The sequence below is a fragment of the Mercenaria mercenaria genome, unplaced genomic scaffold, assembly GCF_021730395.1.
Source record: "Mercenaria mercenaria strain notata unplaced genomic scaffold, MADL_Memer_1 contig_3744, whole genome shotgun sequence".
Lineage (NCBI taxonomy): Eukaryota > Metazoa > Mollusca > Bivalvia > Venerida > Veneridae > Mercenaria > Mercenaria mercenaria.
The window spans coordinates 22,558-49,500 of NW_026461913.1; the positions used below are offsets into that span (position 1 = coordinate 22,558).

A 26,943-nucleotide genomic window follows, 5' to 3' on the forward strand; every position below is an offset into this window, starting at 1 on the left:
TTTGTTTATCTAAATTCATAATACTTTGAGCACATGTTTCCATAGTTGAGGTATCCACATTGAAATTGTCCAAAACATCTCCTTGTCCGAATGATTTCACAATTTCATCTTTTAATTCATTCTTAATCTCATTTCGTGTGCGTCGTTGAGATCGTGGATTGGTTGCATCTGCCAGTTTGAAGTAATATTTCGTGTGAAAAATTGTTTCCCATTCTGCACATGTAGAATCTTGTTTGTAGTTATCACTGAGGTGGGTGGTTAATTTAATCAAATCTTGCAAAAGTTCTGTTGTTGTTATATGATCCCTGGAATTAAAACGGTTTTAAAAGAACTATATTAGTTAAATATCCGTTAATTCTACCGTTCGCTATAGTGTGTATATTTATAAGTTGTTATGCGTATATACATTTTGAAATAAACTAAACAATCATATATAAGCAAAGTTTGTTTGTTTTACCTAAGGTCAACGATTATCTACATAAAATACATTAACATTACAAGTAAATAGATTGTATATTTAAGTGACGGCTAAACAGTTTATCAAATAAGACTTACATTTTAGTCGTTTTGAATTACCCTTCCTTCTATTCTATCGTTGTTTGTGTTGTGGTATATAACAACAGCTTGCTTTAACTTGTAGGGGTTTTTAATTGTGTGGGTAGACGACGTTTCAAACCACTTACGTTCATAAAACCAGATGTTTTTTTTAATTGTCCGGTGTTGGGTTTTTAAAAGAGGGTGGGGGTCGGAGGATGTCAGATTGACCCTTCAACCTTACGTCCATCAAAGATTTTCAGGGTACAAATGCACTGAGTTAGTATTTTAAGACTGGCTGGCTTTGGATTTTTTAAATTTGAATTGGCCGGTTTTGGATTTTTTTATAGAAGAGGTCAAGGGGTTAAGTGAGGTCATACTGTTTCAAAATCGGTAGTTTCTATACTACTCAGACTGCCTAGCTGAAGTGATTTACTCCAAGAGAGACAATATTCTCAGGGAATGAGTTCCAATGGACAATAGTATAAGGCTCTGTCCCTCTGGTTAGACCGCTCTAGTAGTGGATAGATTTGGCGCCCTGATTGACTGCCTCTGCGCTATGTAAAGCGCCTTCGAAGAACGGGCTTTTTAAGAAAATGGCGATATACAAGTCAGGTATAATATATATATACCCCTCAACCTGACGAATGACAATAATGATGCTCCTTCCTCACTTCATAACTTGACATACCATCGCTTCTTGGGACACATTTATCCCCACAGTAGACACCCGCTTCTCTCCTGCTCACATACTTCTCCAGTATTCTACCTTTTTCACTTCTCTACTGGCACTAGTAGTCGAGAGCGCTGTCTTTCAGACAGTTCTTGTTTTTGTGTGATGCGTAAGTCTAAAGGATCTGATTCTTTTCAATAACTCGAGTGCATGCCATGTAAACACGATAGAATGATTTCATTTTATTATGTTCCCCAAGTGGAAACGACATTCAATATACTCGAGACTGCTTGCACTTAAGGCAATTACAATCCATATAAAGCGACTGCCTGTTGTCAGCAGAAAATTATCAAGAGTTTTAGGTTTGGCTGCATAAATATGTAAGAATATAACATCATTATCCTTGACTGCTACTTCAATTTGCCTCTCAGAATAAGCACTTCAATTTAAGCAGGTAAGTTAACAAAGAACGTCAAGGTTCAAGTCTTTTAGTAATTGCTTTTGTATTCATTTTAAATCATGTCAGTCTTTAAATGCAGAACTCGCACACGAGCTTAGTAACCAATGAACATTAACTTTATGGTTTGGTTAAATATTTTGCAGTGTCAGAACCACCAACGAACCTTGACATATATAATGTAACTAGTCGCAGTTTTGGTATTTCCTGGATGAAACCTACAGAAACCCACAGTGCAGAGAACTATGGTTATGTTCTACAGATTAAGGAGGATCAGGATAAATGTGTGAAAGAAATCATTTATAGATGTTCAGACTGTGTAGGCAGTTTTCAGGTGATGGCTGTTTCTATTTTCTTTTCTATTTGTACGTTATCATGGTCATAAAACACTGTCATTATATCATTAACATCAAACAATACATTATAATGTATAAATCTTTGAAAGTTTAGGAGTAAAATTGATATATATTGTTTTCAAAACCATAGTTATATCCAATTATAGATTTAGAAATCACAAGCAAACGTGTTATTTTTTACTTAAATAAACATATTCAAAATAAGTAGTACACTGATTTATTTTGGTGAAGATGAAAAAGACTTTTATATTTTGTCTGTAAGAAGGGCAAGTATATAAATTCACCCTTTTCGTACAATGAAACAAGGTTTTTTTCAAAGTTTTATATCAAATATATGACAATACTACTGATATCATGCATCACTCTAGAAAACACAGAGTGGTGATAGGAAGTTTTTGAAATGTTCAAAAATATCTTAATAAGGTTTGCACTACCGTGAACAAATGTTTGACAGGATACTTCCATTGTACATTTCAGCAATTTTTGACATTATTTGTTTTTATAATTTTCAGTTTGGACCGAATTAGTAAATGGATTGATATTGCTATCAGGATATTTTGGCAATTCTGTGCAAAAAGTTTGCAAGATAAATGAAAATGATTTTGACTGATTTCTGCAATGGAAAAATACATTTAGTCATAAAATAGATATAGGTGAGGGCCAATAAGATCTACCATGCACCCCTAGACTTTATTTTCATAGGTACATGTACCAAATTGTTTGCCATGACCAACTCTTTAAAAATAAAAAATGTTCCCATGAAAAAACTCTTTTGAACTAAATATGATTTCACTGTTTCCATGGCAACCGTTCAGTTTTGGAAAGAACAACCTTATAGATGATGATCAGTCATATCCTGGTCAGTTTTGGTGATAAAACAATAAAAATGGTATAAAAATGGAGCCAAGACATTGGCCTTAAAATAGCAGCATGTTTATGTTAATTAACTCATTAACATATTCATGAATATTAGTGAGAATGTAACAAAATGACAAAAATCTATTAGAAAATAATATATTCTAAGTTTTAAATCAATTTAAAAGTACCAAGCAGTTTTGATCTGTTCTGAAAGTTTCTCAGTGTTTTCTTAAATAGTATTTTGTAACACGGATGGTGATTTCTTTACCCCAAAATAGGTATGTTTAGCTAATTAGCATAAAATTAACCACTGCTACAACCAACGTCTCAGGAAACAAGATACCACTAAAATTAAATAAAATGATATAATTAATTGTTATCAATAAAATAACAGTTATTGAGCTATATTGTTTGGAAATATAGTTTAAACATATATTTAAAGGAAGAATCAGTATGTGTAACAACATGTTACGTTACCATCTCAATAACCTTGTTTTATTACATCAATTATTTAGAAAATATAGATCAGACAGTTTTGATCTGGTCTTAATGTCTCTCAGTGTCTTCTAAAACAGTATTTTGTTATTCTGAAGGTAAATAATTTTTTGTTATATAAGGTATTTTAAGGAGGGAGGGCGGTGGGGGGGGGGGGGGGGGGGGGGGGTGCTTATTAATAAAATATTTACTGTTTAAAAGCTGCACTGAACAAAAAATAAAACACACAATGAAATATTCAGGTACTTTAAGTAATCTTTAAATTTAAACTTATGAAATTGCAAACAGCTGTCAAGAATTCGAAAAATTTAAATCGTTAAGAAAACAAATACTTAATGCTATTAAAAACTTCTAGGAGGATACTGAGAGCCCTCTGAACGACATTTCAGAGTTACTGAAAACATTTTGCAATAGACTTTAAGAAGATTCTTAAGAAGCAAAGAATGGAACCAATCAAATAAATAGCAAACTCAGTTGGATCAAGTCTCTTTATGAGTGGTAATGAAGTGTGAAACTCATCTTACGCCCCCTCCCCCTAGCACTGGCTTAAGAGAAATTCTGGTTTAGTAAACATGATCCAAAATGACCAGAAAAAAATCTAACAACAAAACAACCGAGTACGAGGAGACTTTTTACAATAGTTACATGACACTTAAAGATTTTTTAGTGATAGCAAATATTCCTTAAGATGATCCTTTGGAAGCATAACAACACAACCAAGCATAATAATATCTGAGTTAATTTGATAGTGTCTGTTCATTAGATGTAGTGAAATGTGAAACTGCCCTCACACGCCAAGCACTAGCTTGAACAGTGTTCTGTTATAGTAAAATTGAATGGATTAGTTAAAATCTGAATCTAAAATCAGATGAAATGTCTCGAAAATATGAACTGCACACAAGTTGAGGCAGCAGTGTTACAAGAATCACATTCTGCATGATTGTCTTGATAAAGATGTGGCTTACGATAATTTTACTTTATGGTTACCTACTATAGCATAGCTCTCTTGTTGGTTAGCTGTTATGAATAATGTGTTTCTTTATAACATATTATTTATAAAATGGAAAGCAACTGACAAAAGAAGATCATAGGCTCTCCAAAAATCACTTTAATTTTATGAGACGTTTGATTACACTTTGATTCTCAAGCAATTTGTATCATGCTCTCGAGTTTCTTGCTGCAGTTTAAAAGTTTGACAAAGACAGGTCATGCCTTCGTCAAAACCTTTGATACGTAATTTAATTGATAATCAAACTTTATTTGTTATGATTGATGCATAGTTTCTCCTAGTGTTTCTCTTAATGTTCCTGTATATCCAGGAATATTCCACCACATAAAATATTAAAAAAGTGTTTTGTACATTCTGTCATTCTTGCAAATATTTCAAAATGATTAATTTTGTCAACATGGTAAAAGTGTTCAATCTAAAGTTCTAACTTTAAATACCTGTATATTTTCTTTTGTTCGTTAGTTTTGGTTTAGCAAGGCTATGCAACAGAAATTCAGTAATGTAATGTTAAGCATTTAACCTAACAATTGTCCCTGGATTCTGTACCGGAACTACCCAGTTCTCTACAGGCAAGTGCTTTATAAAGGTGTAAGTCTATTGACATCAGACACAATGTATGTCTTTATTAAATCGTCATGGAGAGCACAGATATCATCCAGATATTCAAGATCCTATGATTCATCCTATCGAGCTAGGGTTGGTTTTTATATGTTTCTTATAATGCTACTATTTTTAAAATAAAAAAAAAAGAACAAAAAACTTTTACTCACAGGAAGACTGCACATATCAGCTGTATGATCATAATATTATGAATGCACATACTGATATAGATTACATATATATTGTTATTTCATTGATAATAATCAATTATATCATTTTATTCAGTTTTAGTGGTCTCAGAATTTTGTCATTCTCATTAATATTCATGAACATCGTGCACTAAGCCAAAGGTGCATAACTACTTTTTCAGGTGTTTAAGATATCAAAGAAAATTCATTGTGTTTTAGAATATAAAAATGATACAATCACTGTAAAAGTTCAGTGAGTGATACTTTTCGTTACACACTTCAGAAATAAGTCACCTTTAAAAGAAAACAAAGCGCTACATAAAGTCATCGTGTGCATCCAGCGGGTGTAACGGATAACTGAGGACTTCAGTAGATATTAAGAATACATTAAAAAGCGTAAAATGTTAATATTCATTTTTAGAAATTCTAATGCATTATATCAGCAACTTAGTGATCTAAAAGAAACAAAAAGTAATGATTTTACTGACTGATGTATAAGCATATTAAATGACCCAGTAATATTAAAAGGAAAATATCAAGTGTTCTAATTTGAAAACTGATTTTTCAGTATAACAACGGTAATCTACATTATACATCAGCTGACTATTTATAATATTTTATATGATAAGAGATAATTCCTTCAAGAATATTGATTTTACTTACAAATTGATCAAAATGGAGTCTAAACCTACCCCCCCCCCCCCCCCCCCCCCCAACCAAAAAAAAAAAAAAAAAGAAAGAAAGAAACAGAGCTTAAAAAGATTTAGATGTGGTAAAAGGCATATTTATCTGAAATGAAAATGTAAACCTAATCAGAAATTGTTTGACAATGTTTGGTAACTTAAAACGGCGTTAAACCCAAAACAAAAATAAAATCAAATTATACCAATTTGATGATGTATTAATTGATTACTTAAAAAAATAAAACGTAGATTTGGAATGTTGCTGGTATTATTAGAAAATTGCTTACTATTTCAGATTTCAAACTTGAATGGTTTATGCGATTCTACAGTTCGAGCAGAGATAGGCAAGACTAAGCAAGAATTAGAAGGTCAGTTGACATATCCTGTAAGTCTTAATCCAGGTATTGCTTATACTGTGACTGTGACTGCTATCAATGATGGAGGAAGAGGATATCCGGCTAACGAGACGGAAAAAACTATTGAAGAAGGTACTACTTAAGCGACTTTATTTTCAAAAATAGCACTTTCGTGTTGAGTGACATTAAGTCTGGTTTGGTGCATAAGTAGAGCTATGCGAATGCGAAAAAAAATCTATGTATACTATGACACGAGGTACTGTTTACATGCAATTGACCTAACTTCTTGTAACTCGTTTTAAAGTAGTTTTAGAATATTCTCATCAAAATAGCCAACCTCTTATTGAACCAGAGTTTACATGAAATGACTCTGACATTGACTCCGCAAAGACAGTTTAGACCCCAAAGAAAATGTCAAACGCATTTTCGTCGCTTAAAAGACATTTTGAAACGTCTGCTAAGAAACTGTAAAATTTCTGGTTTCTTTTACTAATAAACAGCAAGGTTTTGACTGTTTAAATAGTATTGTCAGATTTAGGGTACGTGCTTATCATAAAGTATGTGATCTACAGTGTTGAAACTCAAAAGGACAGTAAAGAGCTATGTGTAATTTTGAACCAGGGGTAATGCATTCATTTATTTTAGTAAAGATAGAAAAACGCAGTAAAAGAAGAGTAATGGTCATTGAAGACTCCATGATGTAAAGTTTATAGAGTTTAGAAAGTGCTTTAACCCAATAAAATATGGTTATTGACATCTATTAAGTATTCTGAAATCATTTACCGGTATATGCCTTGCTCAATATGCTGCTCTTGTAGAGTCATTCATAATATCAATCAGTATTAAAGTTTGAATACGTGCACCGTAATATCATTCACTTGCTTTTTAATTTTAGTTTATTTTTAGACATATTATTGACTGAAACATAGTGAGAACAGCCATCGTGTCATTCAGAGTCTATTACAAATTCATTGTTTGTTAATAAGGCTTGTATTATTAAAACACTACAAACTGGTGAAACTAAAATCAAAATCATACCTGAGGAAAATAACGAATTTGTACTATGAACTTTTCTGGACTTCAAGACCCTGTTCTATAGATCATTCTATCTATGGACGGATAGCTCAGTGGTTTGCACACTGGCCTTCCAATCCTGAGGTCGGGGTTCGATCCCCGGCAGCTACTCGGGAATTTTCAGAAACGCATTTCAGTTTTTCCCACCCAACTAGAGGTGTACTGGTCAGGAATCCAGGCAATCCTTGCGTGTATCAGTGCTACTTCTGTTCGCAAAGAGCTAGGCTAAGTTAGCCGGACAAGTCTGTATCTGATTTCTGATCTCTCTGTCACGGGGGCTTTGTCTCACTCTGTGCCTCTGGTCAGATCGCTCTGTGCCTGTACTAGTAGAGGATGAATTATGCGCCCTGTGTGGCTGCATTTGAACTATGTAAAGTGCCTTTGAACGTGAAATTGATCATGAAAAGGGCGCTATATAAATCTGGTATAATAACAATAATAATAATTCAAACAGAAAACTTGTAGCAAATGAAAGACGAGCCGTAGATATGACTTTTATTATCTAGAATTGAAAAATAATATTTACATTATTCTACTACTGCTAATTTGAAACATTTTTTTTCCGATGTATGCGAAGCGAGGAAATCATATTCCCGCAAACAAAAAAGAAGTATGCGTATAAGAGGCGCGACTAAGATGATCACGGCTGGCGCAATTCTCACGAGCAGACTACAACATCCAGATGAAACTACTTTTAAAGTAATATCATTGCATTATCAATGATCAAATCCATATTGCTGTAGCAAAATTAATATGATTTTGAACGTTCTTGTTTATTCCGGGAGTTTGCACCAGTAAGCTAAGTTAAAACGTATTTCGTCCTCCCCAATTTAGTATGTAAGTCCATCTGCGCAAATAATTTGGGTTTAAGAATAGATTATAACATGGATATATTAATGTTTATTATTTTACTTGCAAAGGCGACACATGTTATTATTATTATTATACCACATTTATATAGCACTCTTTTCATACCAAATATGCGCGATCACTTTACAAATATATTCAGGTATAAATAATGGTAAAAGATTAAAAGGAATGGTAATCCCTTTCTCAACACGAAACAAACCTGTCATGAATTTTTTAGTTTATTTTGGGATCAACGCCATTTTCAGCAGTATTTTAGATTGTGTTATTTTATGTAACATGTGTAAAAAGACGTAAAAAGATATTTGTAAATGCGGACAGTGAACGTGAATCTCTGATGCTTGCTGGAAGGGCATTACAAATCTTTGGAGCTGCATGCTTGAAACTTCTGTCAATATACCTTACTGTTCGACTACTTGGAACAGTTAAAGACACTGGGCCATCTGCCGACGTTAAGACTAAACGAGGCTTGTACACGTCCAGCATATCGACAATGTACTTGACAGATTTATTGTGCATGGCTTTGTATGTAAATGTCAAGATTTTGAACTCAATCCGGAGCTGAACCGGAAGCCAATGCAACTACTTCAAGACTGGTGTGATGTGATTGTATCGCAGAGTCTTGGTAATGATGCGGGCCGCTGTGTTTTTAACACAATAAAGTTTTGGCAGTGTGTCTTTGGACATTCCATACAAAATCGAGTGACAGTCGTCTACTTTCGATGTAACCAGAAAGTTCTCAAGAGACTTGGTACAATGTAACATCAGCAGTGATGTACTGCCTAATGTGGCCTTTTTGCCGAAGTTGTGCATAACTAGCTCTACATAGAGAGTTAACATGCTCTGTCAAGACAATGTTTGAATTCATTCTAGCAACGAGATTCTTCACACAAATTGATTGTTTAATCCGAAAGGGTCCTACTTTCGTGCAGATATCTTCTGGAATGTCTGTGTGATTTGTGTGAAATAAAATGACCTCAGTTTTGTCACTATTGAGCTTCAGCATGTTCTGATGCATCCAAGAGACTGTATCTTTAAAACAGACCTCAATTTGGGATAGGGCTTCATGTTGGTAAGAACATTTTTGGCTTAAACGACAAGTATAGTTGCAAGTTATCAGCATAAAAGTGATAAAGATCATGTACTTGCTATGTATGAAAAACTTTGACAGAAAGTGCAACATGTTGTAAATAAAAACGTACAAAGTTTTTAAATCAAACTTGGTAATACTATGTAGATATAAGCCAATACAGACAACATACACATTATTTATTTTCTCCGTGTAACCATCACTCCGTTCGTCAGTCAGTTTGGTAGATTATGCCATAGCTGTAACCGTACCAGATATTATTTCATGAAACCTGGTAGATAGACAGACAGCAGCTTAACGCATATGGACGTCGTTGGTTTTTTGTTCATCTGTTTGTCTGTTTTGTCTTCTGTCCATCCGCCATCCAGAAAGGATAGGTTCTAAATTATTTTTCAAAGAGCAAGTGAGTTTTTCATACTATCAGATTAATCTAGGGACTTTGCAGACCCTTTAATTTAGTTTCAAAGCAAAAACAATATGTTCACATGTGAGTAAATGCCCCTGACGGTAGAAGACATTTTTTTGCTTGGCAATAGTTTTGTATAGAGTATTGCTCTTTTTTTGAAATAACAGGAAGATGTGAGAAAACATTTTTCTCACGTTAAATAGTTGTATAATACTTATCCCTGATTTCAGGGTTGTTTTATACAAGAGAATATTACTTCTGTTGGTTTAAGATCAAATGTTGCATAATTTGAACATTTTTGCAAAGCACATATTCTGCGTAGTGAAACCCGTGTATTTTTGCTTTTGAAGTAAAACAAATGAATAGAAATATTATACAAAATAGATATTTAATTGAAATACGAAACGCTGAAAGGATAGTAAACAAAACAAACACTGCTTTATGTTTAAAACAATAATTATTGTATGTATCACAGAACCATATTTATCCGAAGTATGTTGTGCATCAAATTGTTAGTTTAGTTTTGTTAGTTTGAATTTAGTTTGGTGTGGATGTTGATGGTCCCGGAGATACAGTAAACACTGTGAAGAGTAGTATTTTTATATACAAATGTGACACAGAAGGGTGGAAGGCAGTACTTCACAGTAGTTATCCAAAATGTTTGGTATCCGTTCGCGTAAGCGGCGATTACAATATGAATTGATTTTTTTACCCAGAAATCAAATCAGCAAGTTATCAAAACATCAATAAACTTAAAAAGTAAAAGAAGTAGGGAAGATCAATGACTTTAAAACAGGTTATGTAAATGGTAATAAAAATCAGATTTCGGAATATATCCATGATCATGCTTTCATTGATAATGAAGTAACATCTAGGGAATAAGCAATCATACATTTATATGTCAATGCTAAAAACCAATGTTTATTTGGGTTGCTGCCTTCCTTTGTTGTTTCCTTTTTTCTTTTTGTTTCTTCCAGCCGCAGTGTTAAGCGGGCATCTTATATATATATCCGTTTGTCTGTTTCAAGGACATTGTCGATATTGGAACACACTATCATATGTGTATCTAACCTAACCGTTTTAATGATATCTTTCTCGAACCTGGTACATAATTGTTAGCACATAACATGTGTGGTAAACTCTAGAGGGCACGTTTGTTTAATTGCGGAGGTTCTAACGAATTGTAAGATCTTGAAGAGGAGACAATTGCGCATAAACTTTACCTCATGTGACAGGTGTGATATACGTTAACGTTTGTGAAGTTTGTTATCAATTTGGAAATATCATCATAATATTTGTCTTATTTAAGGTTCACTGGCACATCAGGACATTTTTAGTTATATCTATTTTACAGCTCCGCAGGTACCGTATGGTATAACAATGAGCGAGATAGGAACAACATCATGTAAAATATATTGGAAAATAAATGGACCAAAACCTGGAAAGACGAACTTCACTGTAATGTTGATGGCTGACTCCCCTGCAACGTCAAAGGAATTTACAGTAACAGGTTTTTATGTATTTGTACACTCTTGGAGGCCTGCATGTATAAGGACTTTGAAGACTTTAAATCACTTATCCTTCGCTAAAGGTTTGACACCTCGCTTGATTTGTATGATTCCTTAATGTAAAGAAGCCATCCAGCTGTCTTACAGAGGGTGGTAGATGAAATACTTCTCGTAGGACACCAGAGGTCTTCCACCGCCACAAAAGCTAGAAAATCGTCATATGACATTTAAACGTTGAGTTCTGCTCAACTAAGGGTAAGATAGCGTGGACGGTAGCTTGCATTTCAACTACCTTCCATAAAAAGACTCTGAGCCTGTAACATTTCGTTTATGTCGTGTTTGGCGAACTGTGGTTGTCCACTTTTTTATTTTGTTGCTGGTGATGTTAAACCCACCAACTAGACAGAAATAAAAGATATATAAATATTTCTGTGATTGTAAATTGATAGGCTTTGTGTTAGGTAGTCCACTAATTTGTAGTTAATTGTAGTCAGTTGTCAGTTTTCCACCCGCTGGAAGTTCAAATTGATAACATTTCGCATGGTTTTGCATCTGTTTCTTTTTATCTTCTGTATGTTAACCATTGTTTAAGATTCCGTGCATGTTTTTCATGTCCACCTTTATACTTTTTAAGATAAGTGTTTTTAATCCTCGTATTTAAGAGCTCGGTTGACATAAGTAACTTTTAACTCTCTAAATTCGAATTCGTTTCATTTGCACAAATATCAAATATAATGCCACAAAGCGAATGATTTGATGAGATATCTGTCTACACAGTTTTTTTGAGAAAGAATTACTTTTGAAAAATTTGAATAATGTCTTGTTAATACAGATTATTAATTTTTCGTTTTTAGAATCTCCTGTGTAATTCTATTGATCACTTAAATACATCGTTGATGTGTTAACTCCTTATTGATTCATTTTTTTTCACATTTAACGAGGTAAAACAGAAATCACCGCCTATAGAAACAGCCTTACTTTAAACATTGTTGCTGTATTTCTCTTCTAAAGCATGGCTAATGAAAACGGGAAAAGGGGTGGGTGTAATTCTACAAAAGATTTAAAGATACAATTTAAGCACCTTTATTTTCTTTAAGTTAGCATTAAATGATATATACATGAAATATAAACAAAGTATATATTATACCAGAATCATATTTTACAAAACTCAGGTACCGGGTGTCCCCTCCCCCAACCCCCTCCTCTCACGAAATTGTTTATGCAAGTTATACTTTTCAAGTTCAAAGTTAGTTTTACTTTTTTGCACCTTTGTATCATCTCCGCAATTTGGAGAAGTGCACAACAGTCATTTGGTTTATAAATAACATTTTTGTTGTTATTTTTATCCAGATTTCCTTTTTTCCCTCAATTTCAGTTGAGTAATCTATTTCATCAAAACATTGTAGAACTGTATTGACCACCTTTTCATTTTAACTTTGAATCTATTAATAGTGATCTTATATCTCTGATGATACAATGTACCATCGGAGAACATTCAGTGTAAATAATACTGTCAGTAAAACGAGAAACACTGTCCAAGATACTAAAGAAGGCTTCTTAAGTTTACTTGAAAGAGAGATTTATTTGATTAAACCCGTCAGTCTGTCAGTGAATTGAAACAGGTGTGTGTGCGTGCGTACGTGTGTGTGTTAAGGTACTTATAAATTGATTATAATTATTATGAGCTACGTTACACTTCGTTTAGGCAAACTTAATGTCATTATAATGTCAATAAATGATGTATAACCTATACTTATTTTCTAATAACAGCTGCGACATTAACTGCGAACTTTTCAGGCATTGGCTTTCTGTGAAATAAATGAGTGCTATTGAATTGCATGCCTTTATAACGCCGTTCTAGAGTAATGACTGTCCTTGTATTCCACTTGCAGGACTGTATATGTTTTCTAAAATTAACTTATCATGATGGGTTCATCTGGGTCGGCACATTTTAGCAATAACATTTTTTTTTCGATTGCTTAAAGTGGAATTATGACCTGTAATAAAAGCTTGTATGTTTACAAGAATCCCTCAGACGGTGTTGTATTTTCTTACAAAATATAAAGCGCTCTAGCATTTGAAGCAAACTCGCTTTATAATGATATTTTGCTTTTTTATGTCTTAAGGATTTGACATGAGAAGTTACCTGGCAGAAGGTCTAGAAGCATATTGGAGCTACAATGTAACTGTGACAGCCGCTACAAATGTTGGCGCTAAAACATCTAACCGAGTACATTTCAGAACTCGTCCTACAGGTATTTGTTTTGTTTAAGCCAGACAATGTTGATAAAGCTTATTTTGTGACTGAACATATTTGTTTTTCAAAAAGTGAAAACCTGCTTATTTTAAAATTGTTCTGGCTGATGTATAGGACAAAGCGATGTTATTTTTAGACGCTTAGATCTGTATCTGTTGAATTGGAATTAAGATGTTTTTTACGTGGCAAAATATATGTTTTGCTACTTTACACTGTCATTATTTGTGTTTCAGTGAGAACAAAAGTGAACAAAGCAAGTGTTCACTGATTATACTATTGAGAAAAAGGGTTACATGTTAGATTGGTTTCTAACGAGTTTGCCCTGTACTTCATAAGCGCAATGGTAAATCTTATGAGATGCAATATTAGGAGTCTTGCAAACATGCCTTTAAACAGTAATCTCCTAATACAAGTTGTATATTGCATTTAGGGATAATGTTTTTAAAAGTCAGAGACCTTAATAGAATAACGACAAAATATTTTAAAGCAATCGTGCTAAAATGAAATAAAATTATTCTTTCGTTTGCCGAACCTGTTTTAGCACCAGGGAAAGTTACCGGCTTAAAGATAACAGAGGCACCAGGAGGCATATATACATGGATGCAGATTTCCTGGAGAGCACCTGCAATTCTATTTTGGAATAGTATTATTAAAGAATACAGTTTAGATATCAGTACATCCGATGTATGTAGCTTTATGTTGAAATTTTTATTCTGAAATAATCAGCCATAAATGATATACGATTTTCTACCAAGAGCTTCCATCTGTCGTTTAAAATATACCTGTCTTGATTACCAAACTTAGGTGATTAGTGTGTAACGCATGCACAATAAATTTCTCTAGACACAAATGATTGAGTTCCATTATTACTGTTATAAAAACTTTTAACATCATTAAAAATGCAGTTTTCCTTTTAGTATGTATGTAAATCTTAAAAAACGAATAAAATATGTTTTCAGAGGAATGCAACGACACAAAGTTTGTCACATGAAAATAATGAAAATCATGACTATACGGTAGTTGTGAACGTAGTACCTGAAGAAACATACACATTTAAGGTTTGTTTATTTCATGGACGTATTCACATTTTATACTGTATTGTCTTAAATCTGATATCAAGAAAATAAAATCAGTTTTGACCTGAACTTTATATCTTAAATCTCGTTCTCAGTAATTAGTTCCTAGCACAATGATGATTTGAACATTTTTAATGAATAAATGTGTGTAAGGTTTTTGCAGGTGTATGCTACAAACAGTCTGGATATGAAGGGTGAAGTTTCCACTGTCGTGAAACAAGCCCCAGCTGGAGGTTTGTTATAAATTTACCAAATTTTAAGTTAGGATTTGTGTATGTTTTTACATTTAACCTTGACAATGTTTGTTTTCTTTCAAAAAGCATTTTCATATATTAAATTAATATGTTCTTTACTCTCACACGGAAGCCAGGGTAAGGTACGCGATGGGGGTTTTACGTTCTATTTGTTAGTGTTAATAAAAATATTTAGAAATTTAATTTGATCATATCACAGTCATTCAGTAAATATTATTAAATATGTTAAAATGTGTTACATTAGCTTACAAAGTTTTGAAGCATCATATCTTTTTTGAATGAAACAGTAGGTGAAATACGCCAAGGATAATGTGGAATAATGTTGTTCCGTATTATTAAATTAATCTACACATGAATTACCCATGAGCTTTCTTACGAAAATTTCGTCCGTCTTTATTCTGCCCATAATGTAAATTGCAAAGACCTTTGCTCATTTACTATTTTACAATACTAACATTGTGATCAAGCTACAAATACAAAATTATATTGTCATTGTTACCGCATTATGCAATGTACAGTTGATTTTGAAAAGGTATATTTTAAAGCAAAATAATTTGAATGTTGTGTAGCTTCTTTGAAGATTTTGAATATTTTTGACATTGTCAGTAAAAGCAAAATTATTAAAACGCAATTTCGATGTCTTTAACTGATTAACATACTACACTTTATAAAATAGTGTCGTTAGCATTTTGGTAAAAGTCTTTGAAATTAGTGAAAGGTTATAGTATATAAAGTAACATGTAAGCTATAATAAACACAAGCATAGTGTGTACGGTTCAAGTGTTTTCCTATACCCTTTTAAATAATACAGGTTGACGTTACATAGAACGCAATTACGGTGTATGATCAAATCTATATTTTGCGGATGAACACTCGCTTTTTATCTCACTTTTACGTCCAAGCACCTCACTTTCACTATATCATGTTTTTGATAAACAAGGTAAGACCTCAGTTATAATCCGTTTATGCTTACATTAACCTTTATTTTATAATTTAAATAATCTTAGGAACACCTTGACGTTGTTTAAATGTAATAGGCACAGAATGTTTTAAAGTTTCGTATTAAATATGGCAAATAAAACGTTTTTCTTCTCCTGTTATCTCGGACGAGGATGGTTTGTGTGATAAAATGTTTTGTTTATACGTAATTCCCTTGAGTTTCTTCTGCTGTTAAATTAAATGATATTTAGTATCAGCTTACTGTCTACGTAAATGAACATTGGGAAACACTGTTACAAATTGCAAAATTTATCATTTTCAAAGTTGAGTTAAGACACGTGCATTTCCTGGCTAGTGGTACCTACATTGTATTTTCCTTGGTGTAACAAAAGATAATGTAAGGCTCAATGCCTCAATAGGATTCTACTTTTTAGGTCCGCTTATTTCCTGAAACTAGTTTGATACCACATATCACATATGATACATCAGAAAGAACGTATATGGTGATGCGTGTGTTACATGAAACTTTTCAAGATATTAGTGTTCATCCTTAAATTGTAGGTTCCTGATAATAAGGAAATACTGTCTTTACTACACTATAAACAGAAACAAACTTACCGTTTTTCCTTTGTAACATATCTAAACGTGTACATATAATTGCAGATAAGGCGTGGAAATCAACACGCACGTTACAGAAATGTTATAATACACTGGTGTTTTCCACATGTGCATAGCGGTACTCCCATTGTCAGGCTTAATTCTCGAAAGTTGCGGACTATATACATATTTTCTTTATACAAGTTTACTCCTGGTAGTTCCATATGTTCCGTAATAGTAATTGTTAAATGAAATTACGTGTTTGAAGTGATAGTTTTGGATGATCTTATTTGCTGTTTCATTATTATTATCATTAATTATTATATCATTATACCACATTTATATAGCACTCTTTTCATGCACATGTACACGTTCAAAAGTGCTTCACAGAAAAATTGCAAAAATACTAACAAATACGCATACAAAAATAATGCATTCCACAGTAACAAAATTCATAAATGTAAAACGTATAGATTATTATAATAAACAAGATAAACATACACACATATTTAAAAATATTTAAGTTACCCTAGTGTTCTACGCAGTTTTATGAAGAAGAAGAAAAAAGCATCAATGTATCGGTCAGTTAACAAAATGTTGTACAAAGAAGTGGGTTTTAGCAGGCTTTTGAAAGCAGCTAGCGTGTCAGCTTCCCTGATCTTTACGGGAAGGGAGTTCCAAAGCTTAGGAGCAGTGCACGAAAAGCTGCGATTGCCATACATCATGGTTTTAGTATTTGGCAAAACCAGTGACAGCCTGTCTTGGTATCTTAGGTTTCTGACCGGTTTATACACTTCCATCTTATCCCTAATATAGGCAGGGGACTGACTGTGTAAAGCCTTAAAGGTGTGGGTCAGAACCTTGTACTGTATTTTACTGGCAACCAATAAAGCTCCTTCAGAACCGGTGTTATATGATTGCGACGGGGCGTCTTGGTGATGACGCGAACTGCCGTGTTCTGGGCATGTTGCAACTTGTTAAGTGTGCTGTTTGGAATACTACTTAACAAGGCATTACAGTAGTCTAACCGTGAAGTAACCAGGCTGTTGATAAGGGTCTTTGTGGCATCACTGGTAAGATACCGTCTGATGTGACCTATTCTGCGAAGTTGTGCATATCCAGCCCGGCACACAGAGTTGACTTGTTGTTCCATATCTATATTGTTGTCAAGTACTGCCCAAGATTCCTAACACATTTTTGCCACAGCCTCTATCGGCTTAAAGGATAGGTATAATTGAGAGTCATAGGCGTAGAAATGGTGAAGAAGTCCATGCCGTCTGCATATGGCACCACGGGTTTAGTGTACATGATATAGTTCTTTGGACCAAGCACTGATCCCTGGGGCACACTGTATTTCATCAACATAGGCGTCAACGTACACAGTTTGATAGCGGTCACTAAGATATGATGACATCCATGCAAGTGCTTTGTCTCTGACTCCAAAATGATGTTCGAGTCGGTATAACAGTGTTTGGTGGTCACTCGTGTCGAAAGCTGCAGACAGGTCGAGTAGCACGAGGACTGTTACAGAATTTTGGTCGAGAGATGTGAGGATGTCATTCTGTACCTTTATCAAAGCCGACTCAGTTGAATGAAACTTTCTGTAAGCAGACTGCAGTCCCTCATGTAGCTTATTTTCGCTCAAGTGCCGCTCAAGACGCGCATCTACTACCTTTTCTAAGATTTTTGAAATGAAAGGGAGGTTAGACACAGGTCTGTAGTGTTTGTGAATGTTTGGTTCAAGACCTGGTTTCTTAAGCAGGAGTCTTATCCTAGCACTTTTAAACTCTTTTGGTACATAACCTAATTCCATTGATGTATTTATGATGTTTGTTATCAACGGCAAGAGCTCATCGAGACATTTCTTCAAAAACCATGTTGGTGTTCATGAATATGCTTTGTTTTCATCAGAATAAATGTTGTGCTTATCCGAAAAAGTGAAGGTACCGTAAGTTTCAGCCGCAAAATATAGGTTTGGTCATACACCATGACATCTGTTTAGGTAAATATGCACTGACAGTATTGACCACCGTAGAGAAGTTTTCTTTAATGTCGTAAACAGTTTAGACTCATTAAAACATTTTGTCTTAAATGTATAAGGTCCTCATCAACTGTATTTAGATTTATCTAATATATGAATTATGTTTTCATGTAAAGCTACATTCATAATTGAATGTCATGCAGTAAGAGTTGATTGTTAAAAAAGTAGCCAGTGTTTTAGTAGTAGTACACATATATACTACGTTTACCTATACATGCCTTTGTATACAGTGCGTTCTATTTTAAACCTTAAGCTTAGTAAAGTGTACTGCTAATACACATAAAAATGATATTTGGATCTATTATACCTTTAACGAAACATTATTCTTTATTTCTTAGTCCCAGTTAATATAGAAGACACGTTGCAAGTCGATATAATATCTTTGCATCAAATGAAAAATGTTGAAGATAGGCAGTTCACTGTTACATTAGTGCAAGACTTCTTCGAGGAATCAACAAACGGTCAAATACAAGCATCCGGGCTTATTGCATGTGCGAAGGACTGCAATTTCGAAGGTACGACATCCTTTGTCGGTTTTAACCGGTTGAAGGCACTGCATTTACATTATACAGTTTTAAAAAATACCTGGTTAAGCTATGTAACAAAGGCGTTGATATTCGATACTCAACAGGTTTTAAGTCTATGTATCAAACAGTAAGAAAATGTTTATAATATATAATTCCTCTTTTAGTTGCATAAAGGCATACATTGCATTCCAATTCAAAAGCGCTTTAAAGAAATTGTAAAAGTGTTGGATTAAAATAGTTTTAGCTGCACGTCTCCAGATTAATGTCATCTTTGTCGAAATTTTCAATACTTAGTAGTTGCAATAAATAGAATATTAAATACGATTTTGTGCTTTTTATCTACGAACAAAATCGTTTGATTTATAAAGTGCTAGTCACGCTACTGAAATTTGATGCAAAATAAAAGGAATGAAGCTTTTTCATATTGTAATTCATGATACACGTTATGATATCTACTTAAACATAAAAAGTTTATCATTTTCGATATTTTTACCTATTCCTAGTGATAAAAATTGAAAGTTTCATATTCATCTGGAGGCTTGTCTCTTTAAATCATTATAAAATAATCAAAGCCTTGAAATGTCTGATGGTTGCGGTTTTTTGTGTGGATTTATTTTCTGTTTAAATGCCAGTCTATGAATATACATGAATGAGAAACAAATACAAATTTAATGTGCCTCATATCTAAGATGACCTAGCTTGTGATCTAACTATGGACTGGAATACATTATCATTGATAGATCTTAATATATAATCGAAATGGTCAGTGTGAGTGGATACAGGCTGAATAAGAATGCTTGTTCATTGATAATTCACCAGAATTGTTCATGAATGGGACTATTTTGTGTAGCACATGAACATCCTTTGGATGTGATTCAGAATAAAATAAAGATGCAATATGATTGTCAGAAATACACTTGTAACTTTGGCAGCGGGATAACTATAATGAAATTATTGTTTGATTATTGTATATTCTTACTGCAACAAAGAAAAGAAAAATTCTGATTTGGTAAAAGTAGGTTTAAAAAAAAAAACAGTTCAGTCCTGAACAAGCCGTTGCTTGAAAAGAGGATTGTTATTTGAAGCAGTTAACATGCATGCAATTCTGTTAATAGGCATTAAGATACTTGCAGACTTCAACACAATGGATAATTGGCAAGATGCATCACAAAGGGGTTTCACGTTATATCGTGTAACCAATCCAGCATGGATGGATAAGATGCAAACACAATGTACATGTGGTAAGCAAATTTTAAAGCAATCTTATCTGTCTGTGCTTGTGTGGTTTAGACCGTTTGCTTCGAATCTCACTCGTAGATTGTTTGAATCCCCTGAATGGATAAAATGGACTATTGCATGACGAATTTTCCAGGTAGTAGTTACACGCGGAGGGACATAATGAGTCATCTGAAAGGAAATCTGGAGAGTCGCAACAGACACACATTTTTTGTGTAAAAGTTCCAATGTAGACCTACTTTTTTTTTTCAATAATATCTTGGTATTTATGCTAATTACTTCAGAACTAATAAGTTCCCAATCGTGGTTTATCGTAGAATAGCCCGTGATTTGAGTTTCTTATGCGTAAGAATATATTACGAAGGCCGTAGACCTTAGCGTTATATTGTTTCGCATAAGAACGAAAAACTCGGGTTACTCTACGATAATCTCACTTGAAAACCTATTATTCCGAGTGGTTTATTGCTGAATAACCCGAGATAGATTTTGCTCTACATATATGTATGTTATTTGCTGGTCGTGTTAGAATGTTAAATATGTATTTGGTTTTAGCTTGATTTCACGTACTGTACTAGCTGTACTATATTTCATATATTTGAAAGTACCCGTATGTTTTATCAATAAGTTGCAAGACAAGCTGCAAGACACAATCCAACTTCAGTATATGAATATTAATACATAGTGTATGGGGACTATACTCTTGGGACAGATGCTTTCTAAAGATGATCGCAAATTACAAAAATCAAACGACAGACAAAGCCGATGCTCGTTGCACAAATTACAATACAGTTTCGGTAATAGAACATTCGGCCTAAATATAAGCAAAGTGAATTGATTGAATACAAAGTAACGACAAGTGTGATCAAAGTTGGAAACAGAAATCTATAAAGCATGCATAACATGCTACCAAGCTAAATAACAAAATCTAACATAAATCGTGGCAGTAGAAACAAGAAATGCCGAAATTAACTTGAATTGTATGAAACATACTGCCATTTCATCCGTATATCAAAGATGCATTTAAGTATGCGATTTGAAGAAATAAAGTAACTATCAGTTGATTTAAGATACTTAAATGATCTCTTTCAGGTAGAAGTAAACGGGCTGTAACAAATGTTGAATATACTGTTGGTAGCGATGAATGTTCCGACACTCCTCAAAAGCAGTATTGTAATGGACCACTTAAATCTGGAACAAGTTACAAGTAAAGTTTGTTTCTCCGGATAGGATAAGATAAGATATGCTATCGTTTAGTAATTTAAATCACGTTGATAAACTTATTAATATGTGCATGCGCCATCCTTCCGTTGACATATAATTATCTTGATAAAAGGTTGTTTCGATGACTGGAAATTGTTATTTTTATATGTTCCGATGTGCAATACAAACAAATTTAACATACTTTGTTAACTTTATAATTGATAGGGTAATTGAGAAATAATAAGTTCCCAAACGTGGTTTATCGTAGAATAATCAGTGTTTTGAGTTCTAATGTTTAAGAATATATCACGAATGCCGCAGGCCATCAGTGTGATATATTGTTTTACATAAGAACGAAAACCCGGGTAATTCTACGATAAATCACACTTGGGAACTTATTATTTCGATTGTAACACGACCTACTAGTATCAACAGTGTTAGAGAAAATGGTAACTACTTTTTACGACCGTGCTACGCACCTGGATCGGATGAAGTCATTGCACGCGAGTGGTTTATTGCAGAATAACCAGAGATAGATTTTGCACTACATCTATGTAGGTAATTTGCTGGTCGTTTTAGAATCTAAAATATCCAGCTAATTCTACACATCGTTTTATCACAGACTTGTTGCTGTATCATGCACTAACGGTGGATGTCTTTTGAGTCAGGTGTATGGACCTTTTGTAACAGCCGCTAAAGGTATTTTCATATTTAATGTAGACAGTTATGATATACAAACACAACGATTCATTTCTATGAACGTTTTTACAATACCATAGTAATAAAGTGTTTAAAGGTATTCTTTAAAGAGAACAGACGCCAGATTTCGGCTTAAATGATCTTTCTTTTGAATTGAAGTAAGAACATATTATGAACATACGAACATAAGATTGTGTTTCTTAACTATCTAATTCAAGAGGAAAACAGCATGTACCTGTCGGGAAATAAACCCGGGTTGATTGAGAATAAAAGCTTTCGCACCATTTAGACCATAACACCAAGGATGAATTCGTACTTAGCGGCCGTTTATAAAAAGCTTGAGACAGTGTACCTTCGGTACCCCGTGACAAACGTCTTTTCAATAATAATGAAAAATAAGTAAAATCATCTAATTATTGTATGTCTACAACAAATAATCTGTGATTAGCTTCTAAAACTGTTGCAATAATTTCTTGTTATCTTAAAATTTGCTTTTTTCTTTTTATTGTCGTGCGATCCTTTAGAGAATAATTCTGGGCTGGCCCCATGTTCACAAAACATTTTTCGTTCTCAGCTGAGTTTGAGCTTGAAATTTTGATATCAATTTTACTAAAACTGCAATGTTAAATTCCAATTGAGACTGACCATCAATACGGAAAAGTCACTTGGAAGTAGTCATTAACTTCAAACTTAGTTTTAAACATAGTATTTAGATATAAATAGCAAATAAAGTTTCATTATCAAACACAGCTGAGACTGAAAATGTTTTGTGAACACGGGGCCTGATTTCATGCCTTGCCAAATAATTGCAGAACAATCTGACGATGGACGTAACTGTTCGACGGAGTCCATCATTATTGGCGTTGTACTTGGATTTACAAATCTTCTTCTATTCGTTTATGCGGGTTATACAACGTTAATAATCAGACGAAACAGAGCCGATAAAGGTATAGTATTTTCAGATAGTAAAGTATATGACTGTTTAGATGATTCGGTTACATGTTTACGAAAAGACTCCAAGCATAAAAAAGAATACACGAAGACAATGTGTAATGTACGCTATTTATGAATTCTTTAATCACTCGCCGATTCATATCTAGTAGTACTGGTCAAAAAGAAAAAAAAAAACAATTGAGGAGGTTGTCTTAACCACATGTACTTTGTATTTAGACAGGTCAAGTGAGCCTTTTTGACACTATACAAATATCTTGCCAATGACAAAACAACTTTATTTAGTGTCTAACATTATACCATCAAATGGGAGTAACTAATAGTGTCAGAACAAAAAGTGCGTTGAAATAGGTATTCCGTGACACTTCATGAAAGCTGTTTTGTTTTTAAATACAACAGGTTCTGTCGTTTATAATATTTGATTTGAGATATTAAACGTCAAAGCGAAAGAGCATATTAATTAGAAATAATATATATAAACAACTAATTTATATTTCAGATGGACTAAAAATGAGCACATCAAATAAGTAAGTATTTCAGAGTCAACATTATGCTTATACTTTCTATATGATTACGGATTTGGGAAGTTTTGAAAGTTTAGTCACATATCAATGTTAACATACATAGTAATATTAGTGCTTTAGGTAAAAAGTTACACATACAAATAAATGAATGCATTACAGTATAAAAGATAAAATACTGTTGTCAGAGATAGAGCGAAGCCAAGATCGTACACTTTAAGATTTTAGAAAATTCATTTTACATATCTTAGCTTTACTTTGTAAATTAGAGCACTAATATATGTGTATAATTCAGATATGATCGTAAAAGCCAAACATACGTGAATGAATCGTTCATGGTAGGAGTCGCAGGTGCCGGGGGAAGTGAAGACCTGGAAACATTTAGTAACGTTGCGCCTGGTAGAGAATCTGAGACTGAATATTCCAGACTTGATGATAATACAAGGGAGGACAGAACAACTTATGATATTATTCAGTCCAGTCGCCAATATTAGTATAAACTGAAGCAGACAGAGAGATGTTTATATTTAGACTACACGTGTTCTACATTTTTTGTTTCTTGGTTTCATTTAAAAATATTTGGGGAAAATATTGCCATGGTGCTGTCCATAACAAATACGCTCAGTTTTATTACTACATGTATAAAATGTATGCACCATTGTAAACTGTACTGTCTATCAAAGAACTAATCTCCGCTGTAATCCACTACGAATCTAGACTTTGGTAAACTATACCACATTTCAGTTTAATATAATACTGATGAGGTGAATTGTGTCATTGTTTATATAAAATGTAAAGTGGTCCTCAGAAATGACATAGTTTTCAAACCTCGGCAATCTTTTGCAAATAACGCATTTATATTTACTACAGTAGAAATTTAAATTATAAAGGCATTGCGAGGTAATTTATCCGTCTTTTTATAAACGAAATATTAACTCGGCTTGTATACAGTTCGCACATTATTTAGGCTTACTATAACATATTTCAACTGGATCGAAAATAGCCCGTATCTTGAGACTTACCCTAAACAGTCAATAAAATCAAAGTCAATTTCACCTGTTGAATGTATACAACGTTAACCAAAAATTGTCTGTACATACGACAGGGTAACTAAATTTTATGTATATTATTATTCTAAATGTACTGCAAAATAAACTTGTAACTGCTTGTCATGTAGATCTATTATGCCCCAGTCACACTTGAGTTGCGTGATTTTCTGGGGTCCTTTTCCGACTTGTCTGCGGACTGGAAGCATGACGTTTAGGGGTTTGTCGCACAGTAATCCAAGACTACTTAAGATTGTCAAGCAAAGTCATTTCTAGTCGTGGGACTGGTCGTGCGACTGATCTCAGTTGTTCGTGCGAATAATCTGGCAAAGTCGAGCGCGTGTTGAACAGCAGGAACATCCGATAATAAACCACTCAAAACTTGAAGCACAACAATGGCGCTTTGAAAGCTTACCTCAAACTAACACCACAAGCTACGACCAGTTTTGTCACAAACAGTGTTTTGAATACGATTAAAAACCTCCCCGACTACTTACAGGGATCGTCCATGGTTTGTGGCAGGATTTTTCAGCACTTTCTTGCTGCGACTTTCAGTCGTAGTTGGTCGTTAGTTGTCCAATATCAAAGAGTGACTGGGGCTTTAGTAATGTTATATGTTCATGCTGTCTTCGAAAAACAAAGCACATTGTAAATATGTGTGTCTGTATCAGTGTATTATTATCGAACTTTTCAACTTTTTAATTCTATAAATCATGTTGTTCTTATGTATATGTAACATGGAATCTACATATAAAAGTTAATTAAAGAGTAGACAGTTTGTTTATGAGTGAAATATCTTTACGGTATCTCTAATAGAGAAACATTTAATGTAATATGTCATACTGCTCCAGTTATAAAAGTTATTATGTCTCCCCTAGGTAGACATACTGCTTTTTTCCCTATTTTTGCCCTGTCCTGTCCGTCAGGCAGTCCGTCCGAGCTTACATTTGCATACTTAGGTGGCTAAAGCAACAATAGTTAACTGTACTTTATTTTTGATGTCAATCATTCAAGCTTTTATGTGGTTATTTTTCTATTACGTGGCTAAAAGAAGAATAGATAGAACAGAAAAGTAGCCACATAAATACCAATGTGCAGGCACAACCATCCATCCGATCAATAACTAGTGAACTATTTGACCATGAACTTTCGAACTTGATAGAGTAATAGGACGTATAAAGTAGATAACCACTATTGTTTTGGAGGTCAATCCATCAAAGGTCAAGGTCACAGAGGCACGACCATGGAAAACTGTTTCCGATTAATAACTTGAGAACCAATTTAACAAACAATTTGAAAAAAGATGAGTGCACATGCAGAGTAGACGACTCCTGTCGATTCTGAGGTCACTTCATTGAAAGTCAAGGTCCCAGTGGTCAGAATCCGTCACACTTCATTTCTAATTAAAAACTTGCGAAACATTTGAACCTGAACCTTCAAACTTCACTGGGTGATAAGACTTATGAAGTAGATGACCCGTATTATTTTTGGGGTCATTCCATTTAAGGTGAAGGTCACATGAGCCTGAACATGGAAAACACTTTTCTATAATCAATAACTTGAGAGCAACTAGACCCAGAATGATTGGACTAGCAGAGCACATGACCGCTATCGACTTTGGAGTCAATCCATCAAAGGTCAAGGTCACAGAGTTTTAAACATGGAAACTAGTTCCTATCATTAACATGTGAACCACTTGACCCAGAATATTTAAACTTCATAGCATGATTTGACATGCAGAGTAGATGACTCCTATTGATTTTTGGGAAACTCAATCAAAGGTCAAGGTCACAAGGGCATGAACATGGAAAACCGTTTCCCATCAATAACTTGAGAACCGTTAAGCCTAAAATGTTAAAACTCAATAGGATGATTAGACATGCAGTGTAGACGACTCCTGTCGATTTTGGGTCACTCATTCAAGGTCGAGTTCAAGTGTAAGAATCCGTCACACCGTTTAAATTTTATATCGTGATTTGACATGCAGAGCAGATGTCTCCTATCGATATTAGGGTCACTTGATCACTGCTGAGAAGGCAATTTGGTCGCTTATCAGAATATATACATGAATCATTTTGCTATAGTTAAGATGTTTTCACTTGATTTAAAGCGGCTGGAAAGTGTTTTTTATCTTTCGAGAAATTTATAATCGAAGGAATTTAAATGTATTTCTTTAAGGTATTAGATCACTAATAGTAATGTTTACAAAATGGCCTTTGCTTGGTATATTCTGAAAGGTAACCGTGTTTTGCACTATTTTGCAATTTTTAAACAACTTTTACCGTGCCGTTTTTTATAAATTTTGTATAACTTATGGTATCTCCTCAAACTCAAGTAGAGACGAATTTTAAAGTGATAGCCACTATCCAAAACGTTTGCTGAGAACTCATTTTACCATTTATTTTAATAAAAGAAACATCAAACTATTGGTAAACAATTATAAAA

The 26,943-nt window shown here is 33.8% G+C and overlaps 1 protein-coding gene across 1 annotated transcript; it reads left to right on the top strand.

Annotated features, from left to right (window-relative positions):
* Positions 1 to 1,130: 1,130 nt before the first annotated feature.
* On the top strand, positions 1,131 to 25,276 carry LOC128553363 (tyrosine-protein phosphatase 10D-like). The gene is made up of 15 exons (XM_053534502.1): positions 1,131 to 1,149; positions 1,811 to 1,998; positions 6,149 to 6,341; positions 11,001 to 11,156; positions 13,281 to 13,409; positions 13,953 to 14,095; positions 14,371 to 14,469; positions 14,651 to 14,720; positions 18,657 to 18,833; positions 19,961 to 20,086; positions 21,171 to 21,285; positions 21,904 to 21,980; positions 22,793 to 22,927; positions 23,431 to 23,458; positions 23,748 to 25,276. The coding sequence occupies exons 1-15, from the start codon at positions 1,131 to 1,133 to the stop codon at positions 23,944 to 23,946; spliced, it is 1,854 nt and encodes a 617-aa protein (XP_053390477.1). The 3' UTR covers positions 23,947 to 25,276.
* The last annotated feature ends 1,667 nt before the right edge of the window (positions 25,277 to 26,943 follow it).